Source organism: Lepidochelys olivacea (assembly GCF_965140295.1).
Source record: "Lepidochelys olivacea isolate rLepOli2 genome assembly, chromosome: 2".
In the NCBI taxonomy this organism is placed as follows: domain Eukaryota; kingdom Metazoa; phylum Chordata; order Testudines; family Cheloniidae; genus Lepidochelys; species Lepidochelys olivacea.
This window is the reverse complement of record NC_140412.1, coordinates 234,215,819-234,241,797: the sequence shown is the minus strand read 5'-3', so window position 1 is coordinate 234,241,797 and position 25,979 is coordinate 234,215,819. Positions and strand designations below refer to the sequence as shown.

The 25,979-nt window shown below is 47.1% G+C and overlaps 1 protein-coding gene across 3 annotated transcripts in view; it reads left to right on the top strand.

The window, feature by feature from the left end:
• The first annotated feature begins 6,134 nt into the window (after positions 1 to 6,134).
• The window catches only part of DNAJC1 (DnaJ heat shock protein family (Hsp40) member C1), a 198,313-nt gene continuing 178,468 nt past the window's right edge, over positions 6,135 to 25,979 (top strand). For 2 of the 3 annotated variants that reach the window (XM_084618548.1, XM_084618549.1), the window contains exon 1: positions 6,135 to 6,405. In XM_084618548.1, coding sequence (XP_084474674.1) covers positions 6,244 to 6,405 — 162 coding nt within the window. In that variant the 5' untranslated portion in view covers positions 6,135 to 6,243. Of the gene's footprint in view, positions 6,406 to 22,504; positions 22,698 to 25,979 lie in introns of all 3 variants that reach the window. The other variant, XM_084618550.1, reaches the window with a different exon arrangement.

Below are 25,979 nucleotides of genomic sequence, written 5' to 3'. Positions count from 1 at the left end.
AGCCGATTGTGGTATTTTATTTTCATTGTAGTCATAGCTGAAAATCCAATTTCGCAGAGGTATGTGGAATGGAATGGGAGCAAAGTTTTGACAATGAGTTCACTAAGTTATAGGTATTTACTTCTGACTTTGATCCAGAAAACAGGTAGAGTCACTTCATGAAACTGTAACTACAGATTCTCATCACTTGGCAGTTCCAGCAACTTGTCCTCCAATGATAGTGAAAGAGAGGTCTTGGTTTCTAGAGAGGAGAATGGATCATGAACCCATTGCTTTCCTTTCCATGGATCAGAGTTTGATGGGAAATAGTCCTCGAACTTTTGGAGAGCTGATTTTAGATGGGATGCAATTATTTCACCTAGGAGAGAGAGATCCATTTACTGTCATCAATATTAATAACTGCAAAAGATGGGAACATGTCATAACAGTTGCGTCTGATTCTCTCTTTCCAGATTTGGAGCTTTTTTTAAAAGGGTGAGATCTTGTCAGCCAATACAAGACAGCCGACGTACTTTCCTGCATAAAGAGATTGAGCTGATTGAAATATATCTGCTAAATTTGCAAATTTGGTGAGCCATTGTAAATCCTGAAAGTATGCTGCCAAAAGAGACTTCTTTTGAGACAAAAAGGCTTCAAGTTCATGTCACAGTTCATACTCTCAGTTTAATACTTTGCCATGGGATAACCACCACACTTCTACGTGTAAGCGTAAGTGATGGTGTTCAGACCCCATTTCCTCACACATTGTAGCAAAGGTGCAAGAATTGAGTCCATTTGCTTTCACAAATTCACAATTTTAACAACTATAATAAGGACATCATTAAGCTGTGGAAACAATTTCTTGGCTGCCCAGACCTCTTGATGAATAAAGCAGTGTGTTGCCTGAGTAGTCAGTGCAACTTCCATCACTCTCGCCACTAGACATGAATGTCTGCCTGTCATGCGGCTGCTCCATCAGTGCAAATTCCAATGCAGCAATCCCACTGAAGTCCATGTCCTGTCACATACTCATTTAGGACCCGGAAGATATCAGCAACTGTTGTCTTTTGTGGCAGTTCTTCACAGCAGAGTAGATCTTTGTGAAATGCGCCTTCGTAAGCATAGCGCACATAAACAATAAGAACCACTGTATTAGAAATGTCCATTGACTCATTTAACTGAATTGCAAACAGCTTGATGTTCTCACCCTTTCTATCAACTGAGCTTTGATATCTTCTGCAATATCAGTGAGACAGTATCACTTGACAGGGGAATGCAACTCACTTTTTTGGCAGTTGCCTCACACAAGACTTTGTAACAGGCATCTATTACTGAAGGCATTATTAGTTCTTCACCAACTGTAAAGGATGATTTGCATTAAGCTATGCATAAGGACAGCAGATATGATACTTTTAACATACCTTCATTTGATGTTATGGCGGTGTGAAGTAGTTTCTTTTGCCTCTTCACTTCATTTAGTTCTGTTGGAAGAATTCCACTGGATTTTCTTTTAAATTTGGATGTTTGGTTTCAAGGTGTTGAACCATTTCTGAAGGTTTTATAGCATCATTTCTCAGAGTCGTGCCGCACACAACACAGAGAGGTTTCGGGCATTCTACATCCTCACTTGCAACAAACCCGTACTTAATGTCAAACTAATTGTGTTTTTGATTGAAGGCCAAACATTTCCTTTTCTTTTCTAACCCTTCTTCACGTTAACAGTCACTCGCATCTCTATTATGTTTTTCTGAACTTTTGTTAGTTCTGAAAAATTGATCCAGAGGTAACTGCTTTGACAATGACACTGTCTGGTTTAGCTAAGTAAAAGTTTTACTGGAACTTAAATTTCTCTCGCAGCTATTTCCTTCCAAAAAAATGTGCATGAACGTGCTATGCATATCAGTACCATGGCAATCGATGTCAACCCAGTTTGTTTGTTTATTTGTTTTTAAATGTTCAGAAATAACTGAATACAGTGATGTAACATGCAAGTACAAAAAAGCTCTTTACATTTTAAATATTAATGTGCTGTGTCTTGGAAATCTCAGGCACCAGCAAGGAGGCTGCCACGGGCAGTTGAAAAACACTGCTCTAACTGGTTACTTTGTTCTTGTGCTATTTTGACAATACCCTGATCTAGAGGTGCCACAAATTGAAATTTGTCTGAAAAATAGCATGACAATGCATTGGGCATACCATGCAATGCAACATTACATATTAGTGATGGAAATTGTGGGTAAGCTAAGTATCAAACCTTTAGTGTAGCATGTGGCTAATATTCCCAGGATCATCCCCTGGACTCTATTTGTTTCCTTTAGCCCTTTAGCTCTACAGGTCACCCTGGAAAAAGGTGGTGTCTACCAAACGCTACCATTTGCGGTACCATAATAAGACACCACTGAGAGTAGGCTGTGTAGAGCTGTGCTAATCTCTCTACTTTCTTACATGCTTTGATATCAGTATAATCACTAATAATGTTGAAATTTTAAATAACTGGATATTGAGTTGACCTTCATTAGGTATTGAGATGAATCAGGAAGTTCATACCTCTCTGGTCTATTGTTTCAAGCTCATTGCAGACCGAGCAAACATAGCTGCATCAGTTTACATTTGTTTCATGTTTTCAATGTTTACTCTGTGACCGTAAGGGCTAGATAATTGCTTTTATTTTAAATGAAAGCAGAGATTTAGGAGAATAAGGTGGCAGACTGGTGTGGCCCAATTCAAGCCAAGGAGGAAAAGGACTCAAAGTCTCAAGGAGAAAAAATTCAGGAAATTGAGACAGAAGAATAGAGAGGCAGGGAGAATGAGTTATTGTTATGGACGTGCAAACAGCAACTCCACAGTTAAGGTTGAGTTGATTTTCGAATGTAAAGCAACGGTTTGCATATCTATAGTAAATACAGCCTATCCTTCCCAACATTCATCAATAACTCTGCGTACAAAATGAATTTTATGAGAATTTACAAGTAAATCTGTTAATTAGTTTAGAAATAAAAAATAGGTCTAAGAGATTTAGCCACCAGTATTGGACTTTTTTGGCTTAAGTAATCTCAGTAACAGAATAACACAGTCCCTTCAAATTTTCCATGTTGTTACAACTTACCAGTACTGAAATTTTGTTCATAGGCTACTTTTGAATATATAGATTTTAGGATTAATGGTAATTTTTTCCCATTATCCTTCATAACTAAACATTCTTTCTTCAGCTGAAGGATACCATGGTTTACGGCAGAGAATTCCACAAAGGTGCCACAAGTATTCCTTTTCTTTTTGCGAATACAGACTAACACGGCTGTTACTCTGAAACCACAAAGAACTGTCCTCTTTCAAAATGGCTACCATTTCCTATCATTCTCAGCAGGACTGAAGCCACAGCTGCCCTCGGTTGGTGGCCATTTTGAGAAAGGTATCTTTCTTTCATTGTTTTCAATGGATCTAGGTGTCTCATCTCCTTCTCTCTTTTCTGAATGCAGCTGTGGTTTCAGTCCTAGTGGGAGATGGTTGCAATTTTGAAAGCAAGCAATTCTTCATGACAGAAGATTTTTTCTTATGAAAAATCATGGCAAAGTGACCATTAATATCTTTCCAATATTTCAATTCTGGCTTACTTGTTAGGAGGGATAAACTTGTATGCGTGTATGCATGTGTGCATAAGCACAGAAGACTGAAACAGGGTGCAGGAGGGAGGGAGAATGTAGGGTATGCTCATGTGGGAGGAATGAAATATTGCCAACCAGAAGCATTCTAAAGTGAGATTGGGTTAAAAATAAACGTTGGAGTTCTTTTTATTTGCCTTCTGGTTTTGGAGCCTTTAGGATTCACTTGCTTCACATTTTCAAGATTTTGTAAACAACCCTGAGAGCTAGAAATGTTTGGTATTGTTTTGGGGTTTTTTTAAATGAAAGCTGAGATGGCATGAGAATCTCTTGCTTCCAGCAGCTGGACCTTTATAAAAAACCACCACCAAGTGAGAGACTCATGATAAAATCACGAGTTGACAACTAGGAATGTAGGGGGTTGCAAGAAGAAGGCAGAATGTAGGAGATGCAAGAGGCAGGGGATTTGAAGAACTGGAAGGAAGGGGGAACTGGTGCATTCTCCAACTGTTTTGAACTGCTTTGGCAAAACAAAGCATCTGTAAAAATCATTTAACTGGCATGTATGCGCCGATTGTTTTGTGGTACTCCTGAGCTAAAGTACCCACACTGTACAGAGGAACCTGGCCATAAAAGTTAAAATTAAGAAAATGGCTAATTGCTTAATATCTTCAAGTAATTAGAAATATCATATAACATTTTATTTGAGGTTCTTCTTTATTGTTCATGTATGACATATATTTAATGTAAACAAAGAAATTCCCAGGTAAAAATTGTTAAAATGGAGTTAAGATTGAGAGTACATATCAGTAATGTAGAGTAAAATGCTTTACAGGGATGTTGTAATACCAAAACAAAAACTATACACCCAAGGAATTAATAGCTAAATCCAAACATTTAAAGGTAAAAATACTCCAGAACTTCACTCACACAAACTTAACTTCTAGTTGTAACTTGCTGAAATCTTGTGCATAGGCAACATTAAGAAAAAACTGGGGGGGGGGGAGTGGGAAGCAGAAGTTAATGGTAATTTTGCCGCATAATTATTCATAACAAGTCTCTCAGAAAATTTAACTTTGCCCTGTAGTGACACCATGCACTAGTCATATGATTGATATTTTAGTAGTTGTGGTCCCAAATTACATTTACCTGATTTTTTAAAATACGCCTTTCTCCTCTATCTTGGTGTCACGGCAGGGCAGAGTTAAGGGTCTTTGGTTGCATTTCCATATGGAGAAAAGCATTCAATTTGACCAGTTCAAAGCTGGGAGCAAAGAAAGAGGTGGGTGTAACCAGGGGTGGGCAAACTTTTTGGCCCAAGGGCCACATCTGGGTATGGAAATTGTATGGCGGGCCATGAATGCTCATGAAATTGGGGGTTGGGGGGCAGGAGGGGATGAGGGCTCCACCTGGGGTGCGGGCTCTGTGGTGGGGCCAGAAATGAGGAGTTGAGGGTGCGGGAGGGGGCTCCAGGCTAGGGCAGGGGGTTGGGGTGTGGGGAACAGTGAGGGCTCCAGGTGTGGGCTCTGGGATGGGGCTGGGGATGAGGGGTTGGGGGTGCAGGAGGGTGCTCTGGGCTGGGACCGAGGGGTTCAGAGGGCAGGAGTGGAATCAGGGCTGGGACAGGGGGCTGGGGCACGGGAAGGAGTCTGGAGTGCAGGCTTCAGGTGGCGCTTACCTCAGGTAGCTCCTAGAAGCAGCAGCATGTCCCCTTCTCCGGCTCTCAAGCTGAGGTATGGCCAGCTGGATCTGCACGCTGCCCCGTCCTCAGACACCAACCCTGCGGCTCCCATTGACTGCAGCTCCCGGCCAATGGGAGCTGCGGGGGTGGCACTTGAGGCGGGGGCAGTGTGTGGAGCCCTCTCACTGCTCCTACATGCAAGAGCTGGAGGGAGAACGTGCTGCTGCTTCTGAGAGCCGCACAGAGAAGGGACAAGCCCTGCACCCCGCTCCCCAGTGGGAACTTGAGGGCTGCATTAAAACATCTGGAGGGCCGGAGGCGGGCCCCGGGCCTGCAGTTTGCCCACCCCCGGTGCAGCCTCCGGAGGGAAGAAGTCTCAGGATGTGAGGGGGCGGCGGGGGGTGATGAGGTATACTAGCTGGGCCTGGCTCACTTTTAAAAATGAGATCGCCCTAGCTGTGCGAGAAGAGGCAGGGCCCGGCGCCCTGGCTGGCAGTGGGCAAGAGAGCGGAAAAGAGGAGGCAGGAACTGAACCGAGGGCTGTGCTGGAGGAGGCGGAGATGCGCCGCCGCCGCCAGTCGGGCCCCCGCTCACTGAAGCAGCGTCAACCGCCGCTGTCGCGCAGGGCTCGGGGGACCCGGGACCGCTCAGAGGGGTCCTGCTGGGGTGCGAGTAGGAGGCAGCCCCCCCCCCCCGGCGTGGGAGGTGGCAGCCACGCTAGAGCCTCTTCCCCGCTCTGGAAGCTCCGTCTACCCCAGGCTTCCAGTCACTGTCTCCCGCGGTTGCTGGGAGAGGTGAGGTCACAGCCGCCAGCGGCGGTGATTGGCCGGGCTGCAAGCCACGCCCCTTCCCCGTGGGAGTCGCAGCGGGAGGAGCCGAGCCTGCCTCCTCCCCGCTTCACTCAGTGCGGAGCCGCCGCTGGGGCGTGTGTCGCCTGGGCAGGGGCCACGTCCGCGTCTTGCCGCCGGCTGCCAGGCAGGGGCCATGGGCCGCCCGAGCCCTGCGCCGCGGCTCCGCGCGCTGTGGCTGCTCCTCGCGCTGCTGCTGCCGCCGCTCGCCCGCGCCTGGGACAGCGGCGACCTGGAGCTTTTCGACCTGGTGGAGGAGGTGCCGCAAAACTTCTACGGCTTCCTGGGGCTGCCGCAGGTGAGCGACTGGCCAGGCAGCCGGCTGCCCCCTGCGCCCGTGGGGCTGTCCCTGCCCCCCTCCTCCTCCCCGGGGTCCTCGCCCCCCCGGCTGTGCTGTCCCTGCCCCCCCTCCTCCTCCCCGGGGTCCTCGCCCCCCCGGCTGTGCTGTCCCTGCCCCCCCTCCTCCTCCCCGGGGTCCTCGCCCCCCCAGCTGTGCTGTCCCTGCCCCCCCTCCTCCTCCCCGGGGTCCTCGCCCCCCCAGCTGTGCTGTCCCTGCCCCCCCTCCTCCTCCCCGGGGTCCTCGCCCCCCCAGCTGTGCTGTCCCTGACTTACATGTATCCTGGCTATGTTCTCTCTCTCTCTCTTCCCCCCCCCCCCACTGTGCTGTTCCTGCCCCATGCACAGCCTAGCCATGCTCCCCCACAAGCTCCTTCACACTCTCCTCCCCATCCTGGCCCTGGCTCTCCTTCCCCTAGCTTCTTCACTCTTTCCACCCAACCCACCACCCCCTATCAACACCTTCATTTTCTCCTTTCACATCTTGAGCATAGCTACTGCCCCTCTCAGCTCCTTCACCTCCTCCCTGCACACATGTGCCCCCGGCCTGGTTCCCGCACCCCCAGCTTGTTCATCCCCCCTCCAGACATGTAGTCCCCAGTCATGGCTCTTGCTCCCCATCCTCCTCACATACCTTGAGCATATTTCCTGTCCCCCGTCTCCACTGGCTCTTTCCTCCTCTTCCCCAGATACATCCGGGACATAACTCTTCTCTCCCAGCCCCTTCACCCCGTCTTTCTCTCAAACACAACCATGGACATGGCTCCTCACCCCCTAACCAGCTCCTGTACACCTCTCTCCCCACACATGTGTATGTCCTGGGCATGCTCTCAGGTTCTTACTGACCAGCTTCTTCACGGCCCAACTTTTCATGTAGTGGACATGGCTGCAGCCCCCCAGCTCTTTAAGCCTCCTGCCACAAATACCCTGGGTCCCCTGTTCTTTCAGCTCCTCTACACCCACACTGGCTCTCCTGGGTGTTCCCTCTTCCCACATGCAGTCAAAGCATGACTCCTTCACCCTTCCGACCTCCACATTGTGGGTGGCATGGCTACTGCTCTCTCCCACTTTTACTCCTTGCCACCCTCTTGCACATCATGGCCGTGCTCCTGGTCTCCTTGTTTCCTTCTCTCCATCTCCTCGCTCCGCTCTCCGTGCACACATCCTGGCTATGACTTCTGGTCACTCCAAGCGCCTTCATTACATCCCCGCTGTGCGCACACCCAGAATGTAATTGCTGCTCCCCCTCCTTTTTCTCCATACACCCTGCAAATGGCTTCTGCCCTCCACCCCTTAACCTTGTGTCCTCTCCTGCATATCTTTGCATAAAGGCTGGCCACCCAGTTTCTTCACCCTTTGCTTCCCTCCCCCCCACCTGCATTTTGCAGCTCATGGAGTAGGGCTGCTGGTCTTTCTGTTCCCTAAGGTCTTTTGCATCATATACTAGACCTTCCCCCAGCCATAGCTTCTGGACCCCTTCGCTCTTCACCTTGTGCACCTCCATCCTCCTCTCTGTGCACCCTGGGCATTGTTCCTGGTCTCCCCTCAGCTCCTTCGTCCCTGTCTCCCAGCCATGGATTCTGATGTCTGCCCAGCGCCTCCACTTCATGTTAATATTGCACTGCAGCTTGGGCATGGCTCTTGATCTCCTATCCCAACCACTTTCACCCCATACTTCCCAGTCACTCTAGGTCTAGCTTCTGGTCTCCCCCCAACTCAGCACCTTCACCTCATGTTCACTCCCTTACCATCTGCATCCCTGGACATTTGCCAAGTCTTCTAAATCCCATGTCTTCTCCTGCCCCCTCTGCCCCGGGGGCCCCTATGTCCTGGTTGTCTCTTCTCCCCTGTTCCCAAATCTTATGCCCCTTGCTCCCTGGGTACCACTTTCTGCCCCCTAGCATCAGACCATGTCCCTCCCCCTACCCAATCCAGAAGCTCCATCTGTTTTGTTCTGCGTCACCCTGTGCTACTTCCCACTGGGCACCTTGTCCTTTGTTCCCTATTTCCCTTTCTTTCACCTATCTGTTTTGGTGACTAGTCTCTGCTGTTGGTACAGATCTTCTGGTGATTTCATAGAAGTTCTTAGCAGGAGGAACGATCTTCCAGTTAAGGCACTGGCTTAGATGTCCAGAGATCTGCCATGGGTAAATCATTTTTTCACACAGGCTCTTCTGGTATCATCTTTTACGTGTGTGGGGAGAATAATTCAAATGTAAGGTGCATTTGGGACACTTTGGTCAGGCAAGTGGAAATACTGTGCAGCCTATATGAGGTGGAGAAGAACTACATGCCATGTGTAAAGATGCTCTTTTGGGAGGGAAGGGTAATGGTGGTATGGGGAGAATAGCAGCTGCAATTGTAACTGGTAGCTTGCTGGACCCTAAGGTTGTCACTCGTTTTGTCTCACTTCCTGGGCTAATTAAACACACAATCCAAGGGTCTAGTACCGGGAAATGAAAGTATTATCCAACACCATACTACATAGTAGATCTACTGTTCAATTTTCACAGTCACTGTTAGGGAGGGAGGTGCTGTCTTTGAGGAATGAATTTTAAGCCAGAACTTAAAGTTGATCCCTATGGGGATGGGGACCTTTGTTTTCATTTCAATTAAACATTTAAAGTCTTGCAGTTTAGCATAATATCCTCCCATTCTTATTGTGTCAGCTGAAGACTCAGATCTGCAAGGAGTTCAATGAGATGCAACTTATTTACTTTAACCAGTAAAAATTAAACTAGTTCTCATTACTGTTTCAAGTATTACAGGATGTTAAAATGTCTGCCTAGAAAATCTTGAGTTACTTATGAAAGTACTTATTGCAGTGTAGGTTGCTGTGTAGGCATCTAAAAGTAACTAAAATATACATGTAATGTATTCTTCTCAGCCAATTCATACCCACAGGTAAAGATGACCATAGTGCATCTCAAAACTGGGCAAGCAAACCTTATATTGAGGAGCCTGTGCTGAAACACTGTTAACTGCTGTAGCTAATAACCTCAAAATGTCTATTTCTGCAGCCCACTGACTCCCTCAATTTTTGATGTCTGGGCTGCTCTTTACATTTTGCAGCTCATGGAGTCAGATCAACTGTTCAGAGCTGCTGCTCTGGCCATTTCCCCTCTACTTCCGCTCATGGGCCTCTGAGATTTTAGTGCTCTTGCCTTCTCATCTGCCTGAGGGGTTGTTTGGGTCAAAATCTGAGGCAGTGGTGAGCAGTGATTTCCCCCTCAGCTTCCTGGGCCAGTTTTTCAACTGGATGTTTGAATCCTTTGGAGCCTCTGCTACAGGGCCTCCCTGCTTGTTCCTCTGCACCTTCCAAGTATGGCAGAGCAGCCTAAAACACATTGAATGAAAGCCAAATGGTGCTCGATTTGTGAGATTATCCTACCAGACTGGGCAGACAGTGAGTTGTGCCCAGCCTGCATCCAGCCTTCTGTCCCTGACTCTTGTTAAGTCCCAGGGCTATGAGTCAGACAGGCATGTGGGATCCCTGGCCCCCTAGAGCAACTGACTCCTGGGGAAACTGGGGAAAATGTGCAGAGTAGGAAGGGGCTCCAGGGATGAAGAGGACCCTAGTCAACTGACTCATAGTAAGTCTCAAGGGGCCTCTAGAGAATAGAAAAGGCCATACTTGTGGGATCACAAATTCCCCCCCTCCCCCATCCTAAAATTGGTCCTGAGCATCCTGGGAAAAGAAGCAAGGACTCATAAGCACCCTCCCCTCCTTCCTAGTTTGGCCATTTCCTCAAGGAAATGAAACCCAGAAGAGGGGAACTCAAAGACGTCATGCAAGAGGACATCAGGTACTCAGCAAGGCTAGTCACAAAAAAACCTCACCAAAGCCACAACTGAGCTCATACACTCTCTAAATGAACTAAAAAAGCACAAAAAAACCCAGAAAAACAAAGCCGAAAAAGGTGGAAAAAAAAGCTTAAAAGGTCTAGGAGATCTGTGTCCTCTGATTCTCCTTCCTTCACAGAGGATGATGAATTGTTTGGCCCTAACTCTGATCGGAACCAGGGAAATACTAAAAATCCCTTCCCCGGAAATTCAAGGCCATTTGCAACAACATTGTATCCGCAATTCAGATTCAGTCTGAACAGAATCCCTAGAGTAAGCCTCTGAGGAAGTTTCTGCCCTTGAAATCCTACCCTGAGACTGAGATTCACCTATGCTCCTCCTTTGAGGAAATAATCAGGGATGAATGGGAGAAGCCAGACAAGGGCAAGCACATTAACAGAAATGCTCTATAGCATCCAGGAACCAAAAATCCCAGTTACTGAAATACTGAAGGTTGATGCTGCTTAGTGTCCTGGCAAAAGGTATGGTTATCCCCCTCAGAAGGGAAGTTCTATCCTAAGGATGCCATAGCTCAGAAAAATGGAGGCCACAGTCTCCCATAGGTGAACCTAGTAACTACTTGCTTTGTGAAGGCATGTTTCTCCTGGCTGGAAGATCTCAGAGCTCTCAAGGATAGAGATCACTCTGACTTCGGCTCTATTTTAAAGAAAGTTTCCCTGGCAACAGTGTAAAATAAGATTCTCAGCCAAAGCTATGGTCTCCAGCTCAGTCACCAGATACCACCTATGGCTCCATGCCCAGAAGGTGGATAGCCACTTGAAGCGGGTGCTGTGCTCCGCCAAATTTACAAGAACGCTGCTTTTTGGAGAGAAGCTAGACAAGGTAATGATGGACAATGCAGCAAAATCTAAACATTCTCAAAAGCATGGTGTGGTGTCAGGAGGGAGAGTACAGACCGGCCTTCATCCTCACAGAAATACAAACCAAGAGACAGCAGGTGCTTGGGAGGAAAGCCTTGAGGGAACCCTATAGTTCCCAAATCTCTTTTTGTCAAAAACTGCATAGCAGAACTGAAGCTGGGGCAGAATTTTCTATTTTCTGGTTGCATCTAATAGACTAGTTATTGAAAAGGAAGTGCTAATGTCGGTGGGCCTTTCCTCCAGAGTCATCAGGACACTGCTTTCTTCTAGAAAAGTATCAAGTTTGAAAGCATACTCCTCTCTGGACCAGGTTCTGCAGCTAGTGCCAAATCCTAGAAATCCAGGAATTCCAGTTGTCTTGGATTTTCTCCAAGAAGGGTTTTGACAAAGGTTTCTAATCCAGCAGCATTGCCAATCAAGTGTCTGCCCTTAATAGCAAGATGTTCTCAAGCTCCGCAGGTTAGCTGGCAGAGAACCCCCAGGTAGCCAGATTCCTTAGGGCAGTCTAGTTAGCAAAGTCAGTAATCAGACTTCTTTCCCAAATGGGACCTGACAAACCATCTCTTTGAATCATTGATGTCAGCATCTGCATTTGTCCATCAAGGCTTGCTTCCTGCTAGACATCGCATCCACCAGGCAAGTGTTGGTACTGGTGGTCCTTTCTATGCAGGAGACTTACTGCATGAATCACTTATTCCTAAGGTGAATTTTTTCCTCCCATACATCCTGAGAGGTGATTCAAGGCCACAGGATTGAGGAAAGATGGCACACCTTAGATGTTCAAGGCTCCTAAAATTCAACCTCAAACATACATTGTCTTTGAGGAGATTGGGTGCCCTGTCTTGAATTTTTACACCTACAATGCCAAGGAGTCAGAGCATCCAAGTCCTCTATTGCTAGGTGGATTAGACTATGGATTGTGAAAGTGTATAAGGCATTGGAGGTTCTGGCTCCAGATGGAGTCAGGGCACACTCCACACGATTCCTGGAGAGTTCATGGGCAGAAAGAGCTAATACATCCACAGCAGAAATTTGTAAGATGGTCACCTGGTCAACTGCTACCACCTTGGTCTAACACTATAGGGTGGATTTCCTGTCCTCGGCAGAGACATCTTTTGGCAGGGAGGTAATGTAGGCAGTGGTCCAGAAATGACTTTGCCTTTTGAGCAAACGTTATAAATGGGAAAGGATGCTGTTTTTCCCCCTCTTCATGACCTTATTCTTTGCCCTCCTACATCTGTTAACTGCTTGCTCCTTCTCGGATGTCAAGAATTGTGGGAGACGATAGGCTGCAGAATGGAAAATTTCTTACCAATAACTTCCTTTCTGCCAGCATAGTCTCCCAGAATTCTGCCCACCCTAAATGGCTCAAGAACCAGAAGGTCAGATACTGAGTAGGATCTTTATCATGAGACTCTCTTCCCCCCCCCCCCCATTGTCCATTGTACATAGTTGGTCAGTTACCTTTTAAGAATTTTACTATTACTGTTATAGAAACTTTTAAGCTTTGAAGTAACTCATTTGGCTATGAGCGGGAGTAGAGGGGTGCATGTCCAGAGTGGTGACACCAAATATTCATCCGCCTTCATGAGCTGCAAACTGAGCAAAGAAGCCCAGACTTCAAGAATTGTGGGAGATGCTACTAGCAGAAAGGAAATTATTGGTAAGAAATTTTCCATTCTTGTGTCAGCTGAGTCCTGTATTGTAAGTTCCATAATCTAAATACAAATTTAAAATATAAGTTAGAAAAGTGAAGCTTTTCAACTAACAGACACTATCCTCAAGAGTCTCACTCTTCAGCATAAAGAAAAGGTTTACTTGTGGCACCTTAGAGACTAACCAATTTATTTGAGCATGAGCTTTCGTGAGCTACAGCTCACTTCATCCGATGCATACTGTGGAAACTGCAGAAGACATTATATACACAGAGACCATGAAACAATACCTCCTCCCACCCCACTCTCCTGCTGGTAATAGCTTATCTAAAGTGATCATCAAGTTGAGCCATTTCCAGCACAAATCCAGATTTTCTCACCCTCCGCCCGCCCCCTCCCCCCACACAAACTCACTCTCCTGCTGGTAATAGCCCATCCAAAGTGACCACTCTCTTTAAAATGTGTATGATAATCAAGGTGGACCATAATCAAGGGGTTCCACGACCACCACCCCCAAGAGGAGAAGGCGGGTGGTGGTGGTCGGGGACTCTCTCCTCCGGGGGACTGAGTCATCTATCTGCCGCCCTGACCGGGAAAACCGAGAAGTCTGCTGCTTGCCAGGGGCTAAGATTCGTGATGTGACGGAGAGACTGCCGAGACTCATCAAGCCCTCGGATCGCTACCCCTTCCTGCTTCTCCACGTGGGCACCAATGATACTGCCAAGAATGACCTTGAGCGGATCACTGCGGACTATGTGGCTCTAGGAAGAAGAATAAAGGAGTTGGAGGCGCAAGTGGTGTTCTCGTCCATCCTCCCCATGGAAGGAAAAGGCCTAGGTAGGGAGCGTCGAATCGTGGAAGTCAACGAATGGCTACGCAGATGGTGTCGGAGAGAAGGCTTTGGTTTCTTTGACCATGGGATGGTGTTCCATGAAGGAGGAGTGCTGGGTAGAGACGGGCTCCATCTTACGAAGAGAGGGAAGAGCATCTTTGCCAGCAGGCTGGCTAACCTAGTGAGGAGGGCTTTAAACTAGATTCACCGGGGGAAGGAGACCAAAGCCCTGAGGTAAGTGGGAAAGCGGGATACCGGGAGGAAGCACAGGCAGGAATGTCTGTGAGGGGAGGGCTCCTGCCTCATACTGGCAATGAGGGGCGATCAACAGGTTATCTCAAGTGCTTATATACAAATGCACAAAGCCTTGGAAACAAGCAGGGAGAACTGGAGGTCCTGGTGATGTCAAGGAACTATGACGTGATCGGAATAACAGAGACTTGGTGGGATAACTCATATGACTGGAGTACTGTCATGGATGGTTATAAACTGTTCAGGAAGGACAGGCAGGGCAGAAAAGGTGGGGGAGTAGCACTGTATGTAAGGGAGCAGTATGACTGCTCAGAGCTCCGGTACGAAACTGCAGAAAAACCTGAGTGTCTCTGGATTAAGTTTAGAAGTGTGTGCAATAAGAGTGATGTAGTGGTGGGAGTCTGCTATAGACCACCGGACCAGGGGGATGAGGCGGATGAGGCTTTCTTCCGGCAGCTCACGGAAGCTACTAGATCGCATGCCCTGATTCTCATGGGTGACTTTAATTTTCCTGATATCTGCTGGGAGAGCAATACAGCGGTGCATAGACAATCCAGGAAGTTTTTGGAAAGCGTAGGGGACAATTTCCTGGCGCAAGTGCTAGAGGAGCCAACTAGGGGGGGTGCTTTTCTTGACCTGCTGCTCACAAACCGGGTAGAATTAGTGGGGGAAGCAAAAGTGGATGGGAATCTGGGAGGCAGTGACCATGAGTTGGTTGAGTTCAGGATCCTGACGCAGGGAACAAAGGTAAGCAGCAGGATACGGACCCTGGACTTCAGGAAAGCAGACTTCGACTCCCTCAGGGAACGGATGGCCAGGATCCCCTGGGGGACTAACTTGAAGGGGAAAGGAGTCCAGGAGAGCTGGCTGTATTTCAAGGAATCCCTGTTGAGGTTACAGGGACAAACCATCCCGATGAGTCGAAAGAATAGTAAATATGGCAGGCGACCAACTTGGCTTAATGGTGAAATCCTAGCGGATCTTAAACATAAAAAAGAAGCTTACAAGAAGTGGAAGGTTGGACATATGACCAGGGAAGAGTATAAAAATATTGCTCGGGCATGTAGGAATGTTATCAGGAGGGCCAAATCGCACCTGGAGCTGCAGCTAGCCAGAGATGTCAAGAGTAACAAGAAGGGTTTCTTCAGGTATGTTGGCAACAAGAAGAAAGCCAAGGAATGTGTGGGCCCCTTACTGAATGAGGGAGGCAACCTAGTGACAGAGGATGTGGAAAAAGCTAATGTACTCAATGCTTTTTTTGCCTCTGTTTTCACTAACAAGGTCAGCTCCCAGACTGCTGCGCTGGGCATCACAAAATGCGGAAGAGATGGCCAGCCCTCTGTGGAGATAGAGGCGGTTAGGGACTATTTAGAAAAGCTGGACGTGCACAAGTCCATGGGGCCGGACGAGTTGCATCCGAGAGTGCTGAAGGAATTGGCGGCTGTGATTGCAGAGCCACTGGCCATTATCTTTGAAAACTCGTGGCGAACCGGGGAAGTCCCGGATGACTGGAAAAAGGCTAATGTAGTGCCAATCTTTAAAAAAGGGAAGAAGGAAGATCCTGGGAACTACAGGCCAGTCAGCCTCACCTCAGTCCCTGGAAAAATCATGGAGCAGGTCCTCAAAGAATCAATCCTGAAGCACTTGCATGAGAGGAAAGTGATCAGGAACAGCCAGCATGGATTCACCAAGGGAAGGTCATGCCTGACTAATCTAATCGCCTTTTATGATGAGATTACTGGTTCTGTGGATGAAGGGAAAGCAGTGGATGTATTGTTTCTTGACTTTAGCAAAGCTTTTGACACGGTCTCCCATAGTATTCTTGTCAGCAAGTTAAGGAAGTATGGGCTGGATGAATGCACTATAAGGTGGGTAGAAAGCTGGCTAAATTGTCGGGCTCAACGGGTAGTGATCAATGGCTCCATGTCTAGTTGGCAGCCGGTATCAAGTGGAGTGCCCCAAGGGTCGGTCCTGGGGCCGGTTTTATTCAATATCTTCATAAATGATCTGGAGGATGGTGTGGATTGCACTCTCAGCAAATTTGCGGATGATACTAAACTGGGAGGAGTGGTAGATACGCTGGAGGGGAGGGATAGGATACAGAAGGACCTAGACCAATTGGAAGATTGGGCCAAAAGGAATCTGATGAGGTTCAATAAGGATAAGTGCAGGGTCCTGCACTTAGGACGGAAGAACCCAATGCACAGCTACAGACTAGGGACCGAATGGCTAGGCAGCAGTTCTGCAGAAAAGGACCTGGGGTGACAGTGGACAAGAAGCTGGATATGAGTCAGCAGTGTGCCCTTGTTGCCAAGAAGGCCAATGGCATTTTGGGATGTATAAGTAGGGGCATAGCGAGCAGATCGAGGGACGTGATCGTTCCCCTCTATTCGACATTGGTGAGGCCTCATCTGGAGTACTGTGTCCAGTTTTGGGCCCCACACTTCAAGAAGGATGTGGATAAATTGGAGAGAGTCCAGCGAAGGGCAACAAAAATGATTAGGGGACTGGAACACATGAGTTATGAGGAGAGGCTGAGGGAGCTGGGATTGTTTAGCCTGCAGAAGAGAAGAATGAGGGGGGATTTGATAGCTGCTTTCAACTACCTGAAAGGGGGTTCCAAAGAGGATGGCTCTAGACTGTTCTCAATGGTAGCAGATGACAGAACGAGGAGTAATGGTCTCAAGTTGCAGTGGGGGAGGTTTAAATTGGATATTAGGAAAAACTTTTTCACTAAGAGGGTGGTGAAACACTGGAATGCGTTACCTAGGGAGGTGGTAGAATCTCCTTCCTTAGAGGTTTTTAAGGTCAGGCTTGACAAAGCCCTGGCTGGGATGATTTAACTGGGAATTGGTCCTGCTTTGAGCAGGGGGTTGGACTAGATGACCTTCTGGGGTCCCTTCCAACCCTGATATTCTATGATTCTATGATTCTATGATTTCCAGCACAAATCCAGGTTTTCTCACCCTCCCCCCATCCCCCTCCAAAAACCACACACACACAAACTCACTCTCCTGCTGGTAATAGCCCATCCAAAGTGACCACTCTCCTTACAATGTGCATGATAATCAAGGTGGGCCATTTCCAGCATAAATCCAAGTTTAACCAAAACGTTGGGGGGGGGGGGGAGCGGTAGAAAAAAACAAGGGGAAATAGGCTACCTTGCATAATGACTTAGCCGCTCCCAGTCTCTATTTAAGCCTAAATTAATAGTATCCAATTTGCAAATGAATTCCAATTCAGCAGTTTCTCGCTGGAGTCTGGATTTGAAGTTTTTTTGTTGTAAGATAGCGACCTTCATGTCTGTGATTGCGTGACCAGAGAGATTGAAGTGTTCTCCGACTGGTTTATGAATGTTATAATTCTTGACATCTGATTTGTGTCCATTTATTCTTTTACGTAGAGACTGTCCAGTTTGACCAATGTACATGGCAGAGGGGCATTGCTGGCACATGATGGCATATATCACATTGGTGGATGTGCAGGTGAACGAGCCTCTGATAGTGTGGCTGATGTTATTAGGCCCTTTGATGGTGTCCCCTGAATAGATATGTGGGCACAGTTGGCAACGGGCTTTGTTGCAAGGATAGGTTCCTGGGTTAGTGGTTCTGTTGTGTGGTATGTGGTTGTTTGGTGAGTATTTGCTTCAGGTTGGGGGGCTGTCTGTCGGCAAGGACTGGCCTGTCTCCCAAGATTTGTGAGAGTGTTGGGTCATCCTTCAGGATAGGTTGTAGATCCTTAATAATGCGTTGGAAGGGTTTTAGTTGGGGGCTGAAGGTGACTGCTAGTGGCGTTCTGTTATTTTCTTTGTTAGGCCTGTCCTGTAGTAGGTGACTTCTGGGAATTCTTCGGGCTCTATCAATCTGTTTCTTCACTTCCGCAGGTGGGTATTGTAGTTGTAAGAATGCTTGATAGAGATCTTGTAGGTGTTTGCCTCTGTCTGAGGGGTTGGAGCAAATGCAGTTGTATCGCAGAGCTTGGCTGTAGACGATGGATCGTGTGGTGTGGTCAGGGTGAAAGCTGGAGGCATGTAGGTAGGAATAGCGGTCAGTAGGTTTCCGATATAGGGTGGTGTTTATGTGACCATTGTTTATTAGCACTGTAGTGTCCAAGAAGTGGATCTCTTGTGTGGACTGGACCAGGCTGAGGTTGATGGTGGGATGGAAATTGTTGAAATCATGGTGGAATTCCTCAAGGGCTTCTTTTCCATGGGCCCAGATGATGAAGATGTTATCAATATAGCGCAAGTAGAGTAGGGGCGTTGGGGGACGAGAGCTGAGGAAGTGTTGTTCTAAGTCAGCCATAAAAATGTTGGCATACTGTGGGGCCATGCGGGTACCCATAGCAGTGCCGCTGATCTGAAGGTATACATTGTCCCCAAATGTAAAATAGTTATGGGTAAAGACAAAGTCACAAAGTTCAGCCACCAGGTTAGCCATGACATTATCGGGGATAGTGTTCTTGATGGCTTGTAGTCCATCTTTGTGTGGAATGTTGGTGTAGAGGGCTTCTACATCCATAGTGGCCAAGATGGTGTTATCAGGAAGATCACCGATGGATTGTAGTTTCCTCAGGAAGTCAGTGGTGTCTCGAAGGTAGCTGGGAGTGCTGGTAGCGTAGGGCCTGCTCAAATAAATTGGTTAGTCTCTAAGGTGCCACAAGTACTCCTTTTCTTTTTGCGAATACAGACGAACACGGCTGTTACTCTGAAACTCTTCAGCATGAGACTTAATATTCCCATAGCTCTTAAAAGATTTTGATCTCAGAGGGCAATGGTATGCGTGAACCAGGCCCCATTCTGGCCACTGCACACCACCTATTGTCAGATATATATGAAAACCTCCAAATCTTCTGGTCAGTTCCTCCTTGAATTTGATTGGTGAAGGAGCGCTCTATTCACTGTGCTTCTACATTGCTCCAGGTTTTCTGCCAACTGTGTCCTGGAAATCTAGTAGTTTCCACCATCCAGTCAGTTGCCTAAATTGGAATGCTTTTGGCTCAAGAGCTATGCCATGCTTTTGTAATACATCGGTGTCTGTGCTGGCACCAACTTTTTTCTTGGTGCGTGGTGCATGCCCTGCATTTGGCACTTGCCTTGAATGTACCAAAGGAGGGTCACAGCAGCATGTGGCAATCTTTGCTTTTGACGCCCAGGAATACTTTTTTCTTTTTTTCTTTTTTTTTTTTTTTTTGGTACGCTGGTATCTAAATGCATCATTTTTAACAGATCTTGGGCCATCAAACTCTTCCATTTTCTTGGCCCCTGGGGGTCCTTTGTTGTTCCTCTTAGTGCTAGTGTTTGGTGCTTTTTCAAGTGCCCCACCACCTAGTTTCTCTTCTTCCAGGTACATCTTTGAGGGAGGAAGACTGCTACACAAATACAGTTTGAAGTTACCAAGCAGTACTTATGTGAGACAGACAACCATATATGTTGACCATAATGTACAGGGGGTGCCAGACTTCCCTGTATGTGTCATCTTCTGCACTGAAGATTCAAGGGAAGCATCTCCAAGACCACCTTCAGGCACCCTAGACTAGGGAGATTGCTATAAACTAGGTATGAGGACTGCCCAGAATGCTTTGATGGGTGAACTCTGGGACCTGGAGTTGGCGCAGACAACTGAATGCAGGGACTACGTGCTAGCATTGCCTGTGTGTATTTAGAGCCCATATCTCTTCTCTTCCCCCTCCCCTTTGCTGAGCTCAGCTAAGCAGTTTCCCTATCAAAGTCTCTAGGCATTGGCTCCTCGTTACAGTTGAGGTTCCACACCTGAAGTCAGTGTTGAGCTCCACTGAAGACAGATGCAAAAGGTGTCAGCAGCTTACTCGCTGTGTCCATAACACAACCTCTGACTCATAGTGCTACATTGAAGCCTCTGGATTTTCTGTTGTAAGTGGAGAGGGAAATAGTAATTCCAGTTACCAGTATATATTCAGTGACCTCATAGGTTCACTTCTGGTCCTCTGCATGACTGTCAGAAGTGCTACAGTATTGGCTTTTAGGCTCTCTTTTTGTCCGGCATTGGTAGGGTATGATCTCAGAGTAAAATCTTTGTCACTGTTTTCTGAAGCTGACACTCCAGGTGACTGCATTGCCTAAATAATTGCAGCTGATTGGGGTGGAGGTCACAGTGGAAAGGGCTGTTTTTTTAACTTGGGGATTTTTAAGAGCAGGTTGGACAAACACCTGTTAGGGATGGTCTAGTTAATACTTAGTCCTGCCTTGAGTGCAGGGGACTGGACTAGATGACCTCTCGAGGTTCCTTCCAGTTCTATGATTCTATGAAAATGGCAGTCTTCCCTTTACTGCTTTAATGATTCCATTCCTCCAGTGGCTGGTAGGGGAACCTGGGCCTGCCGTCTACTCTGTGTTCCAGTCCAGGGACCCTATCTCTCGAAACAGTGACCTACTTACTCCCAGACAATGTTGCTCTTCACTTGGATTCCTTCCTACCTTGTAAGCCCCCTGGTTTGCCAGCCCAAGTACCCTCCTGTCAGGGAGTGACTGCAGACTATTACCTGCCTCCTTCTGTTGCTAGCTTCCTGGCTTATATAGGCCCCATCTGTTTCTGCTCAGCTGAGCCTGCTTCCAGTCAATCCCAGCTCCCTGACTCCTCCTCCAGGTGCGGCCTGTGTAGTTAATTGGCCTCATTTACCCTCTCGGCCAGTGTGGCATACACCCCTTCACAGAGGGCTTTCCTTAATATCGGCTTCTGGCTAGCAGATGTGCTATAAATTTAAAACTCCTCTCCAGTGGTTACTGGAAGGGTCAAGGAGTTTTCTTATCCATGTGGCTGTTGAATAGTAAAAATTATCTGTACTTTAATTCCAATTTCTGCCTTCAGAAACCAAGTATTTAAAGGATGAGTGCCAATATCTGATTCTGTCCTTAATACATATGGACTGTCACTGAACATGAACTGATAAATATGTCCAGTCTTTCTGTTGATACTAGTTGGCTTTTGAGACAAAGGCCTGTTGTGCAAAAACTGTGGAATCAAAATCTTGGAATGGGTTGTGGGGTGGCTATATGAATGACCAACTTGGAATTGACCCCTGAGGCTCTGTTACGTGTTCTAGTTATTATTCTAGCTGCAGTAAAAATAAATGTTGGTTTAGATACCTACTGCTGTAGGTAAGAGGCAACATAGAACTAGGAACCTTCACACAGCAATTGCAATAAAATTCCAGACTCTGCCATTATAAGTCTAACTTGGCTAGCTGTGAGGACAGGCCCCACAGCCACAAATGTAGCCTTATACATGTTACGGAGGCATGTAGTCAATGTGCATCATCAGCATATTCACACGGGCATTCTGTAATGGAAGCGTTCGCTTATGAAAGCGTGTCCTAAACAAAGCTTCAGGTCACTGAAATGACTAACCTCCTAGATGGTTTGGAGGAAATTTCATTTCAAATATTTCCTGACCTTTAGGGAGTTGCTGTTTTCTAGGAATTTTGATCTAGTAGACAGAGGGGAGACAAACCTCTTGCTTGAGAGAAGAAACTATTTCGTTGCTGGGTCCCCCATATAGTGGCTGGTCAGTAGTTGGAAGTGAACCCCAGAATGCAAGAAATGCATATCTACTCAAGGGGAAAAAAAGGAGAGCAGTCATTTCAATTTACGCTGTACTAGTAAAGAAATTGTGTGCTTATCAAGTGAACCTGAGGATTGTGCTTTTTACCAATGGAGCTATTTCTTGTATTGGAAACAGGTGAAACAAAAGCATATGGGGCATATGGAAATGGGAGCCTTGGCAGACATACTGCGGAGATGTTACAGTCTTAGAGGTGTGAGCTACCCTGTTCACTTCAGTGTTATTGAAGCATGTAATAAAGGAGAGGAAATATTATAAAGATCAACACAGTTAAATGTCTACTCAAAAATGAGAAGTCATTAAACAAAACATAGAGGGCTTTAAGGGTTATGTTACTTAGACTTTAAGGCCAGAAGGAATCATCCAATTATCTAGTCTGATCTCTAGTATATCACAGGCTATTAAATTTTACCCAGATACCCCCATATTAAGCCCAAAGATTTTAATAGAGCAAACCATTTCAGCCTTCAGGAAACTAAATGGTGTGCACCACAGGCAGAGAACAGGAGAGAACCAGATGCCAGCAATGTCTGAGTCCCCGGCAATGGCAGGACATGGATTAGGGTTGAGATGCCTAAATGATCCCAGCAGGTGAACCATGCTTCATTCTACAGAGGAAGGCAGCATGCTTCCCCACCCCCCAAGGTGCCTAACCTGGGGAAAAATTCCTTCCTGACTTTAAATCTGGTAATTCGAGTACGAGTATGGAGCAAGATACACTGGCTGGGCATCTAGAAAGGATTCTCTGTTTCACTTCAGAGCACTGGTCTACCCAGTCTGGTGTCCTCTGGCCACTCTGATTCAGAGGAAGATTAACCTCCCCCCCCCGTCCCCCTAAATAATACCTGAAGCCAATTCTATGTTCGGGGGGTGGGGAGGCAGGGGCAGGGCGGAATTCTTCCTGACCCCTGCAGGTGACTGGCTGAAACCTTGAAGCATGAGATTTGATTATGGTGACATCTTAATGGAGGTAATACAGGCAATCCTTGTTTCCCCATAGTCTGTGAAGGAAAGGAGTGAACAGGGGACCCACGGATTAAGACTTTAAGGTCAGAAGATACTACCACAATCACCCAGCCTGACACACCCCTTCCTTCCATGTGCACGCAGGCTGCAGAATTTCTTCTTGAAGCTGGATTAAAATGTATCCTTTAAGAAGAGATTTGATATCTTTTTGAAGACTCCAAGTGATGGTGAGTTCACCTCCTGCACTGTTCCATAAGCTGTTCTAGTGTTTATTTAGCCTCAGTGCCAAGAAACTGCATCGTTTGAAGTCTGAATTTGTCTAACTTCATTTTCCAACTCTTAGATTTTATGTCTTTGTCAACAAGGTTGAAAAGCCCGCTCCACCCCCCATATCTTTTCCATGTGTAAGTACCAATACACTGTGATGAGTCATCTCAACCTTGTCTTTGATAAACTGAATAAGTTGAGTTCCTGAAGTCTTGTACGGCTTGTTTTCCAGCCCTTGGATCACTTTCGTGGCCTTCCTTTGAACTCTCTCTCCAGTATTTCCACATCCTTCTGGACATGTGGACAACAGAACTGGGTGCAACATTCTTGTAGTGGTCTTACCAATGCTGTGTACAGAGGCAAAATCACTTAGTTATTTCTACTTGATATTCACTTTTTTTTAAATACATGCCAGGATCACATTATGCCCTTTTTGCTGTAGCATTGCACTGACAGCTCACATAATTATCCATGATGACCCCTAAATCTTTCTCAGTCGTTCCTTTCCAAGATATTCCCTTATCCCGTAGGTATCATTTGTGTTCTTGGTTCCCAGGTGTATTACCTTGCATTTGGCTATTTTAAAACCCATTTACTTAAGCGATTCGGGTTACTCTAGCAGTAACCTGTCCTTCTCATTATTTACTACTCCATTAATCTTTGTCATCTACAAACTTTACCAGCAAAGATTACCTATCATTGTCTAGATTGTTCATAAAAATATTAGGTAGTTGGACCAAGCATTGAACCCTTGGGATCCCCCGTGAAGTAGCCCTGCTCAATGGTGTTTCCCCATTAACAGCTACATTTTGAGGTTTGTCAGTGAGCCAGTTTTTAATCCATCTAATGTGTGCCCTCTTAATTCCATATAATGCAATTTTTAAATAAAAAATGTCTTGTGGACTAAATCAAATACCTTGGGGAAACCCAATATCCTCTATCAACACAGTTGCCTTTATTACGTGCATGGCTGCTGGAGCTTTTTCCCTTAATGGTATCCATAGGGCCAGCTCTGGCATCCCCTGGAGCTCGGTGCTCATGTGCTGGTCTATGGCTGCCAGGCCTGCACCCTCTCAGTTCCTTCTTACTGCTTGTGTTGGTCACTGGAACACCGTTTTTTGTTTTGCGATTTGAAGTGCTCCTATTGGTTTCTTACTCGTCAGTTCTTTTGTGTAGTTATTCTTAGTGTTTGATAAAGAAGTTAGAATAGTTAGTGGTCCCCTCAGGGACTGTGTCCCAGGCACGGGGCACGGTCCAGGCTTCAACCGTGTGCCGTCTGTCAGAAGCCCATGCTGGTGAGCAATCCTCACATAGGTCTAAAGTGTCAGGAGGAAACAGACGTCAAGGATAACATTTGTAAAGGCTTCAGACCGTGTACTCAAAAAGATAGACATTTGCCTTAAAGCCCTATTGATGGAGGCAGCATTTAGGCCAGCCTCAGAACTATCCTGTTCTGACTGAGTGCTGAGCACTTCAACCTCAGTATGGAGCGCTCCACTGGCATTGGGCTCACCTCAGCACCATTCACCATCACTGGTGCCGAGAAAGCTTCATAGGAAGCAGCACACTGAATGTGGGTGCTCCCCCGCATCGAAGAAGGATGGGAAAGGAGTGGCAGTCAAAGGACCGGTGTTGGGCCGTTTGCCTTTTGGGTGACTGGGAAGCAGCTTTTCTGCCTGGGGCTCCGAGCCCATTACGGGAACCACCGCTGTCTCCAGGGAGTGGTAGGGGTCCCCTATGCCTGATGGTGCCCTCAATGCTGGAGGTGTTTCAGGCACCCAGAGACCTGATGGTCCTACTGGTGCCGCCCACACAGTGGCACCTTCCTTCAACTGTGGAGCCAGTGAAGGCACCCCCCTCCAAAAGGCAGCCCTCTATGGGCCTGCCTCCGTGGTCGCTCGGCTAGTGCCGTTCTCTAGTGTCCTGGCACTGGTCTTAATGCCTAATTTCCAGTCTCTGGCCTTGCGTCATCGATCACCAGCCTCGCAGCATTGGTCCCTACCTCTTCGGTACTGACCACCCTCCTCTCTGCACCAGTCGCTGATGACTCAGCGGCGGTCACTGTCTCCCTGACACCGGTCTCCAGCACCTCGATTCCCGACTCCATGTCAGTCCACAGTCTTGGCACCAATCCCCATGTATGTAGCATCCATTCCTGGAACTGTCAATGATCGCTTTCTCCCCCGGCATCACTCCCCATCATAGCTAGCAGAAGGAGGCACTGACAGCTCTGCCGTGGTCCCCAAGGGAGGAGTCATCCTCGTAGTCAGAGGGGAAGTTTGGTACTCACCCACAGAAGCACCAGTCGTCGTATGTGCCAGTCTTCGGTGCGGGTGTCTGGTGCCTGGGACAATGGCTAGTACATTGGCCATATTGGAACCCATGGGGAGGTTCCCATGATGCTGGGGCCTTACTCCCATCAGTCTTCGGCAACCATATCAGAAAAACAGGCCATGGCACTCACGCTCCCATACAGAAACCAGACTCTGACTCCGATCCTGGTAATGAAGTCCAGGTTCCCTGGTGGAAGAAAGGACCTCTGGCCTTCCCCCGGTGCTGCTATCATCCTCTTCATCTCCGAACAAGGTGGTCACTGGTCCCTCTGACCCACTCCTGCAAAATGACTTTCAGGCTCATCAGGAGCTCCTCAGAAGGGGGCTGCAAACCTAGGATTAGAGGCAGAGGAGCTCTCTGAGCCCACTGCTAGCCTCTTCAATATACTGGCGGACGCAGCATCCTCTAAGGTTGCACTGCCAGTTCAAGAAGGGGATTGAAAGTGGTCAAGATGGTTTGGCAGACTCCATCCCCAACATCGAAGAGGATGGAAAAGAAGTATTATGTTCCATCCAAAAGTTACAAGTACTCACAGACTCCCTGGATTGCTGGTGGTATCCGCTGCTAATGACCAGGACAGGCAGGGACAGCACGACTCTTAAGAACAAGGAAGCTGGACTTGTTCAGGAGAAAAATTTATTCTATGGCCAGTCTCCAACTCAGAATCTACAAAAAGCAGGCGATGCTGGGGAGATACAACTATAATATTTAGGACTCTGTAGCCAAATTTAAGGATTCCTTGCCGCAGGATTCCAGGCAAGAATTCCTGCCCATCTTAGAGCAGGTGTTCTCAAACTTTTGTACTGGTGACCCTTTCACATAGCAAGCCTGTGAGTGTGACCCTCTCTTATAAATTAAAAACACTTTAAAATATATTTAACACCATTATAGATGCTGAAAGCAAAGCG